The 15931-nt window shown below is 39.8% G+C and overlaps 2 protein-coding genes across 9 annotated transcripts in view; both read right to left on the reverse strand.

The window, feature by feature from the left end:
• LOC103478386 (interleukin-1 receptor type 2) overlaps window positions 1-5008 on the reverse strand; it is a 15182-nt gene extending 10174 nt beyond the window's left edge. The window contains exon 1 of the mRNA XM_008432208.2: window positions 322-5008. The gene's annotated coding sequence lies outside the window, so the exon portion shown is untranslated. The remainder of the gene's footprint in view (window positions 1-321) is intronic.
• Window positions 5009-5115: 107 nt separating this feature from the next.
• The window catches only part of LOC103478343 (mitogen-activated protein kinase kinase kinase kinase 4-like), a 94835-nt gene continuing 84019 nt past the window's right edge, over window positions 5116-15931 (reverse strand). For all 8 annotated transcript variants that reach the window (XM_008432109.2, XM_008432117.2, XM_008432134.2 and 5 more), the window contains 7 exons: window positions 15403-15546; window positions 12680-12814; window positions 11230-11330; window positions 10998-11147; window positions 10698-10857; window positions 9635-9774; window positions 5116-8377 (listed from right to left, as the gene is read on the reverse strand). In XM_008432109.2, the coding sequence (XP_008430331.1) occupies window positions 8294-8377; window positions 9635-9774; window positions 10698-10857; window positions 10998-11147; window positions 11230-11330; window positions 12680-12814; window positions 15403-15546 (914 nt within the window). In that variant the 3' untranslated portion in view covers window positions 5116-8293. The remainder of the gene's footprint in view (window positions 8378-9634; window positions 9775-10697; window positions 10858-10997; window positions 11148-11229; window positions 11331-12679; window positions 12815-15402; window positions 15547-15931) is intronic.

Genomic DNA, 15931 nt, shown 5'->3' on the forward strand with positions numbered 1-15931 from the left:
AAAATATTTCTGAAATAAACATTTGCAAACTAAAGAAGAAAAAAAAACATTATTTTTAAACTAGACTAAAAAAAAAGTCAGACTAAACATGGATTTAAAAAAAATAAAGAAAATACTTGAGTGTAACAATTGAACACCAGTTAATATACATCAGCTGGTGGGATATAAAATAAATTTGTGCACATAATGTATTAAAAGAATTTCAATAAATGTTATTTTAAACCAAGAATGTCTTCCTGGAGCTGGTTCCAAGAGCAAAAGAGCCACTACACACACACACTAACTATGACATGATTAAGCAAAGATGAAAAGAGTACTCACAGTCTGCTGGTGGTTCTGGACTCGTCCTGGTTCTGACAGAGCGGTGTGCTGCCGGCATGGACCTCAGGGCGAAGTGATTGCTGTCCTTTGGCCTCATGGGGAACCTGAGCTCTGCTTTTTAAGGTTCCCACCCCTCATGAGATGGAAATTTCTCAGGTTTCCCAATGTAACGCAGTGTACTGCACAGCTCAACACACTTATGTGCTGACTCCTCCACACACACACGCACACACACTGTTTACAGCCAATATATTGTGTGAGAAGACCTTTAGGTCTCCTTCATGTTAGTACATAAGTAAGCATATTTGGTTCAGTCTTCAAACTGTTTGCCGCCGTTTGCTCCATGGCAGGAACTTCCTCATGACGTTGGCGGCGGACATCTTTATTTGTTTTAGAGCAAAAACACACATACATGTACACACCTGCATGTATGAGGGGTATTCCCCTGAGAGCGGAGAGGGGGAGTTACAAAACTAAATAAAACACTGTTACATACAAGTTTGTTTTTGTTTTTTTTACCCGTTTCTGTCAAGTTTACCCTTTGCAATTTTTAATACAATTTTCTTCCAAAATCAGACCAAAGGAGAAAAATGTATTTTGTTAAATGCTTGGCATGTATTATTATTATTGTTAATAATAATAAAAACTGAATTTAATGTGCTCTGAATGGACATTTATGTCTATTTGACTGCTCAGTCAAACCCTGTGTTCATTTTCTGAACTAAATTGATCTTTATTCCCTTTCATGCATTTAAAAACAAACATAACAAAGCTGATTCTTTTTTTTACAGCTCGGAAAGGCAAAAAAATAATAATAATTAGATCTGTGGACTGACAGAAAAAAATGGTTTCAGCACATCCTATTATTTTTAGTGGGCTAAAAGTTTAAAAACTAACAAGAAATTGACTCCTGACCAGAACGGATCAGTGAAATGCTTGATACAAATCGATTGGAATGTGAAAATCTTTTCTTTTTAAAGATTTTATAGCAGCTTGACAGGAACACAAACCGAGACTGGGGTGAGATGTACCAAATTGCTCAGTGTTGGAAATCTAACTCTGAAAAGCTGTGAAACACTGTCTGCTGTCTTTCACACAGTGTGACATCACCTCTGGTCATAACATAAAAAAATCAAGGGTGAACTGTGGGAAAAAGACTGCTTAGCATGCCTGCATGAATTGAACAGGAAATACAACAATAAATATGCGCTTTTCCACTCAGTTATAAAGTTAGACACAGTTTGAACTAATTAAAAACAAAAGGTTTTCCAGGAGAAAGAAACACTAATTATGATATGCCTCACTTCGACATTTTAGTAGTGGATATAAAGGATTTTCAGGGATGCAGAGTGAGAGTGCTGCAACTTTGAGCGGATTTTCAGAAATAATTGATCATTTAATGTCACTTTTGGATCAATAAAGTATTTTTGAATTGTTTGTAACATAAAAATATTGTGGTAAAGATCATTTTATTTTATTTCTTCCACATTGTTGACATTTTTGCATTACTTATAGATCTTAAGGAAAAATCCTAGCTGGTTTTTAGCCGACGTCAAAAGTTTTACAAAACAGGCTACTGGAAATCGGCCGCCACATTTCAGACGAGCGCACCTCCAACACTTACCTTTGAGCTTTTACTTCATGAGGCCAATCATACGTCATGAAGTCTTCAAACAGCCCTGATGACTCGGCATTTTGCTTTAGTGCTCCCAGCTGAGTCATTTCAAGCAGGAATCTGAGGATTTGTTAGGGTAAACCTGAACAATTGGCACAGCTCACAGGCGACTCCGGCAGCCCCCGCACTCAAAGTATGAATCCCCAGGATTCATACTTTGTGACTAACGCACAACAAATCAGCCAGGCTGTCATAAACTTTGACACTCCCCGTTTGTTATGTTTTTTTTTCCCTCTCTCTCTCTGCGTGCAATGTTACACCTACACGAGGACAGGTATCTATCAGCCAGTCAGTCGCAGACACTAAAAGCTTTGCAGTATGAAGTTTTCGGACATTTTGAACCGTCTTTCGTTGTGCAATGCTCACTGGATGTAGGGAGTGTTGTCAGTTTGTTGTTAAGCTTTCCATGCCAACAGACTTTTTTTTTTATTTCAAACTGGGGTGATGATAGAAAGGAAATCTAATCCCAAATAAAGGCTTGCTCACAATTTTTGTATACAAACCGGTATACAAACGTCCATTAAACAGCATGAATCACTGCTCTGTCATCTCTCTGCAGAGCAAAAACGGTTTCCACCAAAATGCTCTGTGGTGTGCTTGTCTCTTGGAGTTGCATAGGAAGTCCTGACTGGACATTCTCCAGTGTGGACATTCTCATGTTTGACACTTTGGTGATGCAAGCTGTGGGCTGCCATTATTGCTGTTTGAACAACTCTGCCTCGGCGTAGGCCTGCATCTAAAGCAAGTTACGTCTGTAGCTTCAATCTGATCTCATCTTAACGCTTTCTACAGGATATCTGAATGTGAACATCTTAACTCGAAACATTTTTTTTTTTTAAAAAGGTTCTGGAAAGAATCTGATAGCAACAACACTGTGATCTATACTGAAGATTTTAACTAAATCATGTACCAGCAGAATATTTTACAATAAGGTATATTTTTTAACAATTTGTTAGATAGGACAATGACGCAATTTTGTTATTGGTCTGCTGAGCCAGACTTCATGACACCAAAACCTCCAGCTGGACTTATTCAGGGCCTAAAGTATGATAACATCTACTTTTTCTTTTTTATGTCATAAATGATAAAACATGTATGAAATATAACATGTATATTTTGCTATATTTGGTTAGTTAGAAAAGGACCAGAGCCAGAACTCTGTACACAGACCTTAGCTTTAGCAGACAGCATGAAAGCTAGCTCGCTTCGTAATATTGTTTTTCTTTTTTTGTTACTATGACCATCTATCTGCCATGGAGAATAACGCTTTAGGAAATGTTGGCAGCCAGCTGGAAAACTGTACCACACAGTAAGTTTATTTACAATCTAGAAAATACACAGAGACTAATGTTACAGTTAGCCATGCTAGCTATGCTAACTGCTAAGAAAAAACTGACTTAACCACTTACGTGACACTGGTTTCAATTCATTCACTAATTGAAATGAAACAATAGACTTACAAAGTTTTGTTGTTTAGTGGGACGTTTCTCAGTCTCTCAAGGTTATTTTTTTTCCATTGAAATATTAGTAACTCACTGATAGCCTTATTAGTAATCTGTGTAAAGTATTTAGCAGATCTGGTTTCTGCTTAAGCACCAGGTTTTTCTCAGTGTTTATAGGACATTATGTGTGCTGCATATTATATCATAAGCAGCATTTATGACAATAAAAATATTGTTACTTTTACTAATTATGTTGGTACTTTTCTTGGTATCCAGTTTAAAATTTAAGATGTGTGAAAAAAAAATTATGTCGTTCAGATTTTACAAATTTAAAACTGACAAGAATGTAAAGATGAACTATAACGCTGCTCATCCTAACTCATGTAATTTCAGACGTGTACGACGGACCAGTACCACCGTCTGTATGTGCTTAGTTTAATCATAATAGATTTTAGGACATGGCCCAAAACAACACAAAACGCTTAAGTAAAACCCTTCTGGATTTTAAAAATGTTACTGGTAGATTAAATTAAATTCAGATATTGAAATTCCATCAGAAATTCCAATACCTGACGGATGCTGACCTTTAAAAAAAACAAAAACAAACAAAAAACATGTCATTTAACTAACATGTTTCTCAATATGAAGATGCCAAAACACAAGGAAAAAGTCACTGTCTCGTTTACAGCTGTAAACAAACGTTGCAACTTCTCTTTTTTTCCTAGACATTTTTAACTTTTTCTTTTGTGTACACAGATTTGTTAACTTGCAGGATTTAAAAATATAATTATTATCTTTCAAAGCTCTACAGACTGGGTCATACCACCGAAACTAGTGAAGGTACATCTGGAAATAAACAAGCTCATAGCAAAACAAAGCGCCTGTATTGTTAGCACAGAGGTTAAAAGATCAGCACAGCGCACATTGTTCTTTCAACTCACGACCGGCCGTTGAGACATCAGAAGATGTTGCATGTTCTGGGAAATATTCCGAGCACCTCTGCATCTGATGCTCGACAGGACAGGTCAGATGACTGTTTTGACAAAACTGTTTTGTTTTCCCCCGCAAAGGAATTCATCCAAACAGTACAAACTAGATTTAACCTTTAACCTCCTTCCCTCTTCAGTCATTGTGTTGAAACCTTAAAACGAACCTTAATCCAAAGAATAAGATGAATTTATTGAAATATTTGTTTTTGTACTTCCCTTTCCCTTTAGGCCTTACACATATTCCATTTCTTTTTATTTTTGTTTCACCTTGGGAACCTTACATTTTAAAATTGTCCAGACCTATTTATATATACCTTTGCACAAGATGTCTTTGAAAACTTTAATTTGCGAATACTTCTCCTTTTTAGTCGAGTCGAGACACACAGTCAACCTGAAATCAGACACAGCGGCACCGCACGTGACTTCTCCCAGAAGTTATAATTTACGACACGGTCGAGGCGTTTTTGGTTTTAAATGCGAACGGCGTGCGTTGTGCAGGAAGTTGTTGTTATTGTTGTACTAAACTGTGTTGCAAGGGAATCTGTATTGAGTCGTTAAGTCACTGATTTTAAAACGACAGAACAAAGTGGGTCAAGTTGGCCAACACGTGACGCGAAATCTCTTCTCGTTTGTTTTTGGGGAACAAACAGGCAGCACACCACCACCGACGGATGATACACTCTGAAAATTACTTTTAAAGTTTATTCAAAGAAAACAAAAACAAAAAATAATCAGGAAACTACACGACTTCCTGTCATACACAGAGAGGACATAAGTTAGAGAAGCATGGCAGAAACAGAGGAAAATACATCGCCTCACATCCAAGCCTGCAGGGAACGTTACTGCAAAGTTACCGCGGTCAAGTAGCGTTACGCGAATACCTGAAAAGAACAGCAACGTGTTCGTTATTGTTTCCATTGTAGGTGGTTCAGTGGAGAGATGACAGAAAATAAATATCCAATTAGAAAGAAAGAAAAAAAAAACAGGCTCTACAAACAGAACCAAAGTGTAAGGAACCAAGATGCGTTAAACATAAATACCGTGATGCACATTAGTGTAACGAAACTTTGCCTCTGTAAACATTTTTTTTCCACCTAAGGTGAGTGTTATAATATTCAACCACCGCAGTCGCATATTTATGTGTACATAGACTTACAGAAACAACAAAAAACTAGTAAGTTTCTTTACTACCTCTAAAACTTAAGAATACACAATGCTTCAACTGATTTTTTTTGTGTGTGTTTGTTTTAATTTTTAAAAAGAATATCCAAGAAGTGGTTTTTAATAATAGTTTCACACGCTTTTAATGCTGCCCTCTTGGCACTGGTTCCAACTTTAACCTGCAAGCGGATCGCTTTTTCTCACATCATTCGCCTTTTATTTAACCCATTATTAATAGTCATAATAATCACATTATTTTTCACAAAGTCAGCCACTCTCCGATGGCCTTCACTGCAGTAAAGCAAACATGGCGGATACTACTGCAAACGTCAGACAACAGCATTGGGGATCGAACAGCCGCTCTCTCCGTTAACTTTTGGAGCGAAGTGTTTGGGACATGAGCTACGTGACTGATAAGAGCCTGGAGGTGTGTGTGTGTGTGTGATTGTTGTCAGGAGGGGAAACACACGCAAGAGAATCTTGTTTGCATCCTGATAAAAACATGTTTGGATATGAAGTCTAAGCACAAATGGGATTCTCTTCTGTCCTCCCCTCTTTTTTCAAACAGAAATGTGCAACTTAAAAAAAAAAAAAAAAAAAAACGTCTGTGGAAATGGAGGAAAATCCAGCTGGACCGGATGAAGGAGATCAACGCTGCAGCTCGTTGAATATACAGACGTCTGTAATCTAAGCAGGTTTAGGGTGAAAGACAACAGGAGCATCTCTACTGATCAGAATATCTCTGGAAAGTTCATTTATTTCAACATTTACAGTGAATAGTGCAACTTGTGTGTTGAGTGAATCAGATTCATTCAGAAATTTTGATGGTTGCCCCCCCCCTGACCCCCGACTTGATCCTAATGCAAAAACTTTTTCAGCTAATTTATCTTCATAATGCCGATTTGTGCCATTTTAAGGTCAATGGAAACGTTTGGGGAAACGTGTAATCAGCTGGCTGGTTTTAGGTTTTCATTTGCAGCAATGATCCAAAATTAAAGAAATAAACACCTTAAAACATTACTCTGCTTATCTGTATTATGAAAACAAATGAAAATTTGGATGATATTCTGATTCGTCGAGATGCGAATGCATCGTCTGCTTTTGTCGAAATGAGGAGGGAAAAGAAGAAGCTCTGCTCCGTGTTGCCAGGTTGGGGATGGGGACTCTTCATCACGGTAATATTGAAGTCCAAAGTGTTAGTTTTAGAACGACAAAGTTTCAGTCCTCACGTTAAAGCAAGCAGGGCTCTCCGGACGCCAGAAGACGCTCCTCGACTCTGAAACACCGGGATGGGGCTGAAGTGGCGTTGCCATGGTTTCGGAAAACAAAAGCATCTCCACACCTGACGCAGAGGCTCTGCTGCTGCAGCTTTTATTCACGTAAAACTTGAAATTGAAACACCTAGAATCGACCACTTGTGACAAAGATACGAAGCGAAACATCATCTCATGCCTTGGACCACCACACAGTAAGAAGTCTCTCTACATTCTGGACACTTAGTGCATTGAGTACATACAAATAATAATAATAATAATAATAATAATAATCGATGGAAGGTGAAACGAGCCGAAAGAAGGGGGAAAAAATGGAAGATAGAAGTCCGCCTCCCGCACCTGAAACAAAACCTGCTGAATCATGCGTTCGCCTCTCTGCCACGGGAATTTAACTCGCCGACAACACTGAACTCTCCGACCACACATACTTGCACACACATGCTGAACGTTCTTCTAACATCAGTTCATAAACGCCCCACCTTTTTTCGTTTTTATTTTTAAAGTTACTCATGGAATAGCTATTCACAGCAGTTCAAGTTTCTCAAGTGGAGTTCAGACTGTCGGTTTCTATCGCCTTCTTCTCGCGGCTGAACGCGCATGAATGGAAAATAAAAGCTGAAAGACGCGTTTAACTCCACTCTGTTACACCTCTCTAGAAGAATTCATAAAATACTAATTGGAAACCCACCTGCCTGACTGGTCCTTTCTCTCTCCGTCATCCTGTGTTTTTTCTTTATTTCTTTAAAGCAACATCTCACACGCGCGCGCCCCGCCCGTTACAAACACCTGGTCTCACCCGCGTGCTTCTCTGACCCMAAACCTGCTTCTATACACACACCGCCGTCGTGTAAATAAGACGACGTCCCTTCCAAGAGGCAGACCTGCGGAAAGTAGTAGTAGCAGGAGAAGAAGAGAGTGGCGTTCGCTGAACTCCTMGCTTAACAGACATCGATGTTACTGGACCGACTCGAGAGCACGGAAACGAAGCGGAAGTTCAACACCGATCCCATCGTAACATGACAAGCACCAAGACAGGCTGGGAGGAAAAACACACAACGTCGTCTGTCCTCTTTTATTAAATTCACATTTGTTTTAATTTCTACCTCCTTTAACATGTGAGCTATTGGTTTTACTTCTGTAAGCATGTCGTCACTTCCGGTATTTCTGAGGACAGCGGAGACCACTTTTTTTTTTTTCTCGGGGTAGTCGCCGCGTCGCCAGGTTGAGGCCCCTCCCCGGAAGCGCGGGGGAAGAAAACGGGGTGAGGTTGACGCCGTGGACCGCGCTGATGGGTCTCAAGCCGGCTGTTTTCATTGTCCGAGGATTGACAGAAACATCAGAGGTGGGTTCTGAGATCCAGTGTTAGCGAGGTGTGAGGGGGGGACGACGCGAAGGATGAGGAGAAAAGACAGGAGGGCAGGGCGTGGACCTCTACCAGCTGAGAAGGTTGCTTCGGCCCAGAGTCATGAAGTAGACCTGGCTGGAGCCTCCGGGCCGAACGGAGGCGAAGAACACCTAGACAGGAAACAGGAAACGGGTGGGAATTTTATCTGGGGCTTTTGTTTGACAAATTACCGACATGCTTCCTGAAAGAAATAATTCCCCTAAGTTCAAGTATGGAGTTTTACTGTCATTTCCTGTAAAAACTGTCCTGCCATAGCCTGTCAAAACTTGGGGTGCACAAAAAGGGAGAAAAAAAAAAAAATCCACCGACCAAAAACAAATCCAAGGTCTGATTTTTATTAGGCTTTTTTCTCTGGACAAACGGGAAGTAAATTCAGAAAAGAGAGAAGAGAAACTTGGGCAATTTGGACACAGCTGAGCCAACACTGAAAATGTAGAAAATCATGTCAGTTTCACAGCTTGCACGTGTGATCCTCAGCAGAATGGGTTCAATATTACTATTTATGTGCGACTTCTTGATTTTAGTTTTTTGTACAGCAGGTTGAAATATGGAGCCAATTTCAGCAGCAGAAAGTTTCAGAGAACAAGTTTCGGTGCAACTCTGGAATGTCCTGCAGTCATGTCAGCATGCAGCCCGAGCAAGGAAATGTGGTGTAATATGGAATTGAACCTATTCACACACCCCCACTCCCCAATCAAACCTCATTAACTTTCTTGCATTTGGTCACTTTACAACCACAAATTTCAATGTACTAAATTGGGATTTTATTTGATAGATCAACACAAAGTAGTGCATAATTGTGAAATAGAGGGCAGATAATTCATGCTTTTGAATGTCTTTTACTTTGATGCCTCCTAAATAAAATTAACTTGTGTGTAATTTAATCCCAGTCTGACTTAGGCAATTAAATTAAAATGAGCTTGATCATTTCTGATGATTAATATTTTTTGAAGGGTAATTTTGTTTACAGAGACTTTTATTCATGGTTTTGGTTGTATGTGTTTTTATTGTTTTTGGTTGCTGTGTTTTATTTTGGATTGAATTATCTTCCAATTCCAGTGTTAAGCATGTGCAAAATTCAAGTTTGTCTTTTAGAGGGCAATCTTGAATTATTATGCCATATGTTACTTTAAAATGATATTACTGGGACAATCTATTGCCTACTGTGACTGAGCTTGATATATTTTATAAATGGAGGCTCAGCAATGAGCTTTAAAATCTGTATTTGTAAAACATGAGTGAATCATTTTCCTTCAAATTTCCAATCAACTTCAACTTTGTTTCAGTTTATCACATGAAATCTCAACATGATGCATTCAAGTTTGTGGTAAATTAAGTTTTTGTTTTTTTCCATCATTCGTTCTCACCTTATCGTTTCTTTCACAGAGGAACTTGAGTCTCTGGGCTCTCTTATGCATAAAGACTCCGTCCAGGTGACCAGTCTCCACTGAGCGGATTTCTATGGCCTTCTCGCCCCAGCCCATGATCTGGTTGGAGCGAATGTAGGCTGAGGAGAGATTTACAAGTTAATACACTAAAGTTACTAGAAGTAAAGGGTTAAAGTGAACACATAATTAGTAGTACTAACAGCTAAAAACTGAAGCAGGTCGATAAAAATGTAGAAGAGTGCAGATAAATGTGCATACATGCCTGTTTGCTGTGTAGCAGTAGTGGGCAATGCCAACTAAAATAAGTTAGCTGCATTAACCCTGAAGCATTAGTAAACATTAGTTCTGCCAGCGATAAAGAGTTATACAAACATGGTACTTGGCAGAAGCTAATGCTAAGGAGCTAAGTACAACCATGTGTCAATGACACAACATGTATTACAACGTTACAGGTTCCAATTTGGTACGGTTACGCTTCAGTAAGTCATACTTTAATAGCTTAATATAGTTTTATAGTTGTTGAGATTTGCTAACTGTTGCTGGTTTTGCCAAACTGACCACAKCAGGGGTTTGGTCAGAAAGCACAATGGACATCAGTAAACTTTAAACTGTTTACTCAAGGACACCGTATAGGTCTACAGTGATGTATTCTGGGTACAAAACAATAATGATAAACATAATTTGCTGCACCACGTCATGGGTAGAGGGTCAGTCTTCATCCACTTCAAAATAAGAGTATAAATTCAAACGTCTAGCTGCTTGAAGCATTCTGATCAGTCGATAACCAAAACTTCAACACAGACGCCAACTGAAATTTTACAAAACCATCCATCCATCCATTTTCTTCCGCTTATCCGGGGTCGGGTTGCGGGCTGTTTTGTAAAAAAATTTTTTACAAAACAGCCAAATAAATTWGTGCTTTGAGAAGTTAATTCAGGGGAAACTAAATGTTAAAGCGCAGAATGAGAAGCTAGCTCAGCTGTTAGAGCCTAAGCGGAGGCATGCCCACCACTGTTGTGGAGTCATTGCCATAGCRACTCACCCACTGAGGTGGGCATCTCCCCCCACTGCAGCACCACGTCCTTGGTGATGCGCCCGTAGGTGTTGACGTAAACCCCCTCGTCCTCGTAGCACACCAGCAGCTCGATGCCGTCAGTGTTGGGGAGGATGATGATGGCGTGAGACTGTATGTTGTTCTGGATCTGAAGGCGCAGAAATCAGAAGAWGTGAGTTTGACCACCTGTCTCGGCAACTTCATCATCCAGCATTAAGCAAAGAAGTGAGAAACAGCTGCTCTACAGCATGGTGGCTGTGCCGTTCACCATGTCGGGGAGTTTCTTACGTGGGTTGGCAGGTAGATGTCATAGACCGCACCGGAGTCGACGTCGACGGCGTGGAAGCCTGAACAGGAGCCATAGATGACCTTTAACCTTTGCCCTTCCTCCACAGTGAGGTCGACCAGCAGGGGCTTGTGCACCAGGTCACCGAAAGACTGTTGAAGACAGTAAATTGAGTTCAGACAAACAAGCTAGCGGCTCAGCTGTTAGCTATAGCTATCCCAGTCGGTTCTGTACCTTGAAGGCCATGAACTTGTGGTAGGGTTTGGGCGCCCAGGCGTAGACCTCCACCGAGTTCTTCAGAGCCAGAACCAAGAACTTGATCCTCTCGTATTTTACTGGCAAAATGAACATTTAAATGAACCATCAGGATGACACAAAGAGAGAAAAGGAGAATTTCTTGGTCCTGTCATGTTGGTTGGATAAAGCTTACCTGCTCAGAAGATTCATAATCTTGTAAAACTAACAGATTTATAGTTCACTATTTTTATATATAGTAAATTTGTACGTTAGTATTCAACATTTTGAAGCTAATTGAACATTTTCAAAGTTAGCTCATGCTCTTAAGTGCTAAGCTGCAAATTCTCGACGGTTTTTGTTTCGTAAGATGTGTGCAAACCTGAGTTTGCACGTCTTCCTAGCTCTTGATGCAAAGGTAAATCATCTCCTGCAAAATCTCTGAGCAAATACACTGATGCAGCCTGCACACATTTAAATGAGAAGTGTTTATGGGAAAGTTTACACTCCATCCAGAGCAGGAGAAACAGCATTCTTAAGACCAGACAAGTTAGAGTTTTGTAGACTGCATCCAAAGCAAAGGTGTCTGCTGAATGTATGTTTTTGCAACTGAAAGATTTCTGCCTTTTAGCAATTCAACAACACAACATATAGAAGCTAACAATCATCATTTTTGATCTGACATCAAACCCTTTAGTAAACTATTTAGGAGAAATGAAAAATACTTTGTGTGTTGTGAAATATCCAATAAATGGTCCCCTTCTTTCCACATGTGTTAATTCAAGAAATGCATAAACCGGCATCAACTCGAGATCTTTGATGGGAAACATATTTGTCGACAGACAGCTCCAGTAGAGAGAGTGGAGTTTCCAACAGGAAGTGCTCAGTGGCACTAAAATCACCAAGGACATTCTGCGTATTAGACAGGTCTGAGTGGCTGCATGCCCTCTTGGTTGCCACTGAAATAAAATTTCCTAATCGAGGTTTTTCCTCCTGTTATTTATTGGTGACACGCCTGTCTCGGACACACAAACCCGTTCTGTATCACCGGGTGAGTTTATAAAGCTGGAGTCTCCTGTTTGAATCCACAGGTGGTCAGATTGACGTCAGCTAACGAGACAGTATTTCATAAGGTAGGGGTGAGGATTAAACGTTACTAATATTTTGTCAGTGTTTTAGATCACTGTGTATCTCTGGGAAAATGTGTTGGTGACAGGGCGGCAAGTCGCACAGTTTAGAAATCTTAACCTAGTCATGTGCCTCAATGAGCTTTAACCAAGGTTTGGGTGAGTGTGCGTRCCTTAATGCAACCTGTGAAGCATCTGAAATTAGCTTTGGCTGAAACTAAGCCACAGAGGGAAAACCATATAATCCCTGTTTGGAAGATAAGATTTATGGGCACTCCTCCTAGAGAKGGAACTCCTAACATTCCTTGTATAATCTTACGTACCAACTTTGTAGTGGACACAGCCCTCCAGGTCCCCCACGGTGGTCCAGCCCTGTTTCTTCTCCACCTCAGGGTCGTTGTGAAGGATCTTGTTCCTCAGCCAGGATAGGTAGTAAACGCGCAGCTTGTTCTTTTTACCTGGAATGGAGCAAGAATGGAGGAAAAGATTTGTAATCTAAGCTAACATTTACATRATATGCCTTCTATAACGCATKATATATGTTGAGATCAGAGTATCAATGTGTGTAAAATCAGTATGACAAAGAAATTGTTTGAGTCAAACCGATCAAAGACTGGATAAAATCGATCATTTTCCCCGATCATCCAATTCTGTAAAATGTCAAGAGTCTAAAAAATCTTTCTGTACATAAAACACATCAACAGTGTAAACATATCCACAGACAACACTTCGTGTTTTCACTTTAGCTAAAACTCAGATAAAGGTTGCTTCAATTACAAACGTAATTAAAATAATTAAGTTAATTACAAACTTAATTAAAATAATTAAGTCTGTAATTGCTTCAATTTCCATGGGATTTTAACAGGGTGTGACTCGTGGGATGCAAAAAAAAAAAGAAGCATTTCCATTGCAGTTCAGCAAAATACACWAATTTTGGTTCAGCCAAACGGCCACCTCATCCTGTTCAAAAATGAGGTTTTTTTTTTAAATTGGCTCATTTCCATTAAGCAAATGTATTCTCGAAACATCAAACTGCGCAGTTATATGGTCAATGGGAATAAAGCTACAGATGCAGTGGGTATTCAGGCAGTTTGCCAGTTTTATATCCTTGGATGAGATTGTTCAGGGTAGCAAMCATTGTTTAAAAGGAGCATAAACGGTTGCAAAACTTTATTGCCATCACAGCTGCAAAATATAGTGAATCACATTTGTCATCACAAAGTGAATATATGCAAAACTGAAACTGCAAAGGACAAGTTTGATGCAATAATTGCTAGGTTGTGAATTCCAGTGTCATGCATTAAAATTTTGCTWTCCAAAAATTTATTTGGCAACTTTATCAGTACACAGAAGTTATGATCTTCGTCACAATGGAGCTGAAACTCAGAGAAAGTTGATGACAAGAGGCATTTCCTGGCTTGCAGGTTGGATGGTCAAAGCATTTTATTGTGCGACTGCCTGGCATGACATTATATCTACATGACTAACCAATAAGAGAAATCAAAATGGATTCAAAATGCATAAAAATATGTGAAATGTACATAGTTTCTCTGTTTCGCTGTGTCTTTTGGACACTCTAAAGACGTCATTTGCCTCTCTTTTACTTCAAGAATGTTCTGGTGACGTTGCAGAATTACAGAATATCTGATTTTCGTGATCAGAAACATCCAAGTTGCACTAARTCACATTTGCTTAAATTGTATGGCCTTTATTTACGTTGTCTCCTGGCAATTTTCTTACATCAATCCGTCAGGATGTGGTCAAACTCGCAGTACTTTCATACGTCCCGACRAGCTGAGAGCCGTCCATGACGTGTAATTATTTTTACATGTCGGAAATGCAAACGAGTTTCACAGAAAGACATGGACGTGTGTGTGCAACCCTGCCGCGTTTCCTTCCATCATGGAAAAGCTCGGCTGTGTGTCGGAATCACAAAGCGTATACGCACACAACGTGCTCCTCACGCAACATCCGCTGAGCTCAAAATGTGTGTTGTGACACCGCGTGTGGGCTATTGAGAAAGAGGAGAAGTAGGGATGCACAAGTAGTAGCTTGCACAAAGAGGAGAAGTAGGGATGTGGATGCACTTTCAGTCTGAGAAAATTGGGCTTWAATTGGCCCGAAACTCGCGGGCGTCTTTGTTTCATTTGCGAACGCTTTTGTGATGAAGATGTACAGAATGCTGCACGTTTTGCTTGCACTTGCAGGATTGTGTGTTAASGTGTGTGACAATAGTTCAAAGAGAGAAGCAGACTGGACAAAAGGAGACAGAGAAAAGGAAGTGAAACTAGTTTTATGTCTCAAAGTCAATTATAGCTTCTCGGTATTTTMAGTTTCCAAGCATCAGTCTGTGTCATTGTTCTGGTCTTCAACTTAACCCAGGGTTTCTGCGAGTTTCACATACTCAAATTTAAGATTTTTAATACCTCTCTGAGTGGAATTGAAGACCTATATCTCGACAGAAGTGTACAAAATTCATCCTGCACACTGCCGATAAATTTGCACTGACAAATGACAGACACAAACAAGCCAACTAGCTTGCTACCTAGCAAGGATATATTAGCAACTCAGGGTTTCTGCGAGTTTCACCTACTCAAATTTAAGACTTTTAAGGACCTCTATGAATGGAATTGAAGACCTACATTGACAGAAATGTACAAAGTTCATTCAGTCAACTGCACATAAATTTGCACTGGCAAAGACTCAAAAAAGCTAGGCTGCTAGCTAGTAAGGGGAAAACTAGCAGCTATTTGACAGTAGCCTCAACCGTCTCAAGGCAATGAAGGTGTCTGAGTGACACAAACKTTCAGAAATAAACAGAAATAAAAAAAACTGAATACATGATATTGAATAGTCTTAAATTTTGTCTTATATTACAGAGCAACTTACTTTTTAAAACGAATACAATACATTTGTAAGGCTTTAACTTCACACACATGAATTTAAGACTTCTTAAGTATGCATGGACACTCTGCACCTGCAAAGACTTTGCCGCCTACAATGCAAAACCTTTGCGTTTTTTGTACCTTCTGTGATGGATGTTCACCTGATATAGTGACGAGGACGTTGAGTCCCTCGAGGACGTCCATYTGCTGGAAGCGCCGCCGGTTGATCAGAGGGTAAACCTTCCCCTGACCGCTGCGATCCAGCAGCATCAGGCCGCTCTCTGTTCCCACCAACAGGTTCACGCCTTGAGCACACAGACAGAAATGTACATCAAGGAGAGCATCCCACCTGGTAATCCTAAATTGAATCACAGCATGTCTTCTGTGGCATTGTACCGATCTTTAATGCRGGTTTTGTGAATTTGCAGGCTTCGCTACAGGGAAGCCTGCAAATTCTGCTTTTTGAGCAAAAAATCMTCTGYTATTCTTTATTTATAAAGGCAACTTTTCCACATAGTTTTTAAAAAAATAAAAATCTGAAATGCATGGATTGCATCTATTCAGCCTCAGTGCTTTGAGGATGCCTTTAGTGACATCTCTACCGGCCGGGTTTTAGCAAAAATAAATCAGTATTTTGGTCTTGGTATAAATTCTGAATTGGATTACGATCAGGTGAGGTAAAGCATCCAC

This window comes from Poecilia reticulata, linkage group LG2 (assembly GCF_000633615.1).
Source record: "Poecilia reticulata strain Guanapo linkage group LG2, Guppy_female_1.0+MT, whole genome shotgun sequence".
Taxonomy (NCBI): domain Eukaryota; kingdom Metazoa; phylum Chordata; class Actinopteri; order Cyprinodontiformes; family Poeciliidae; genus Poecilia; species Poecilia reticulata.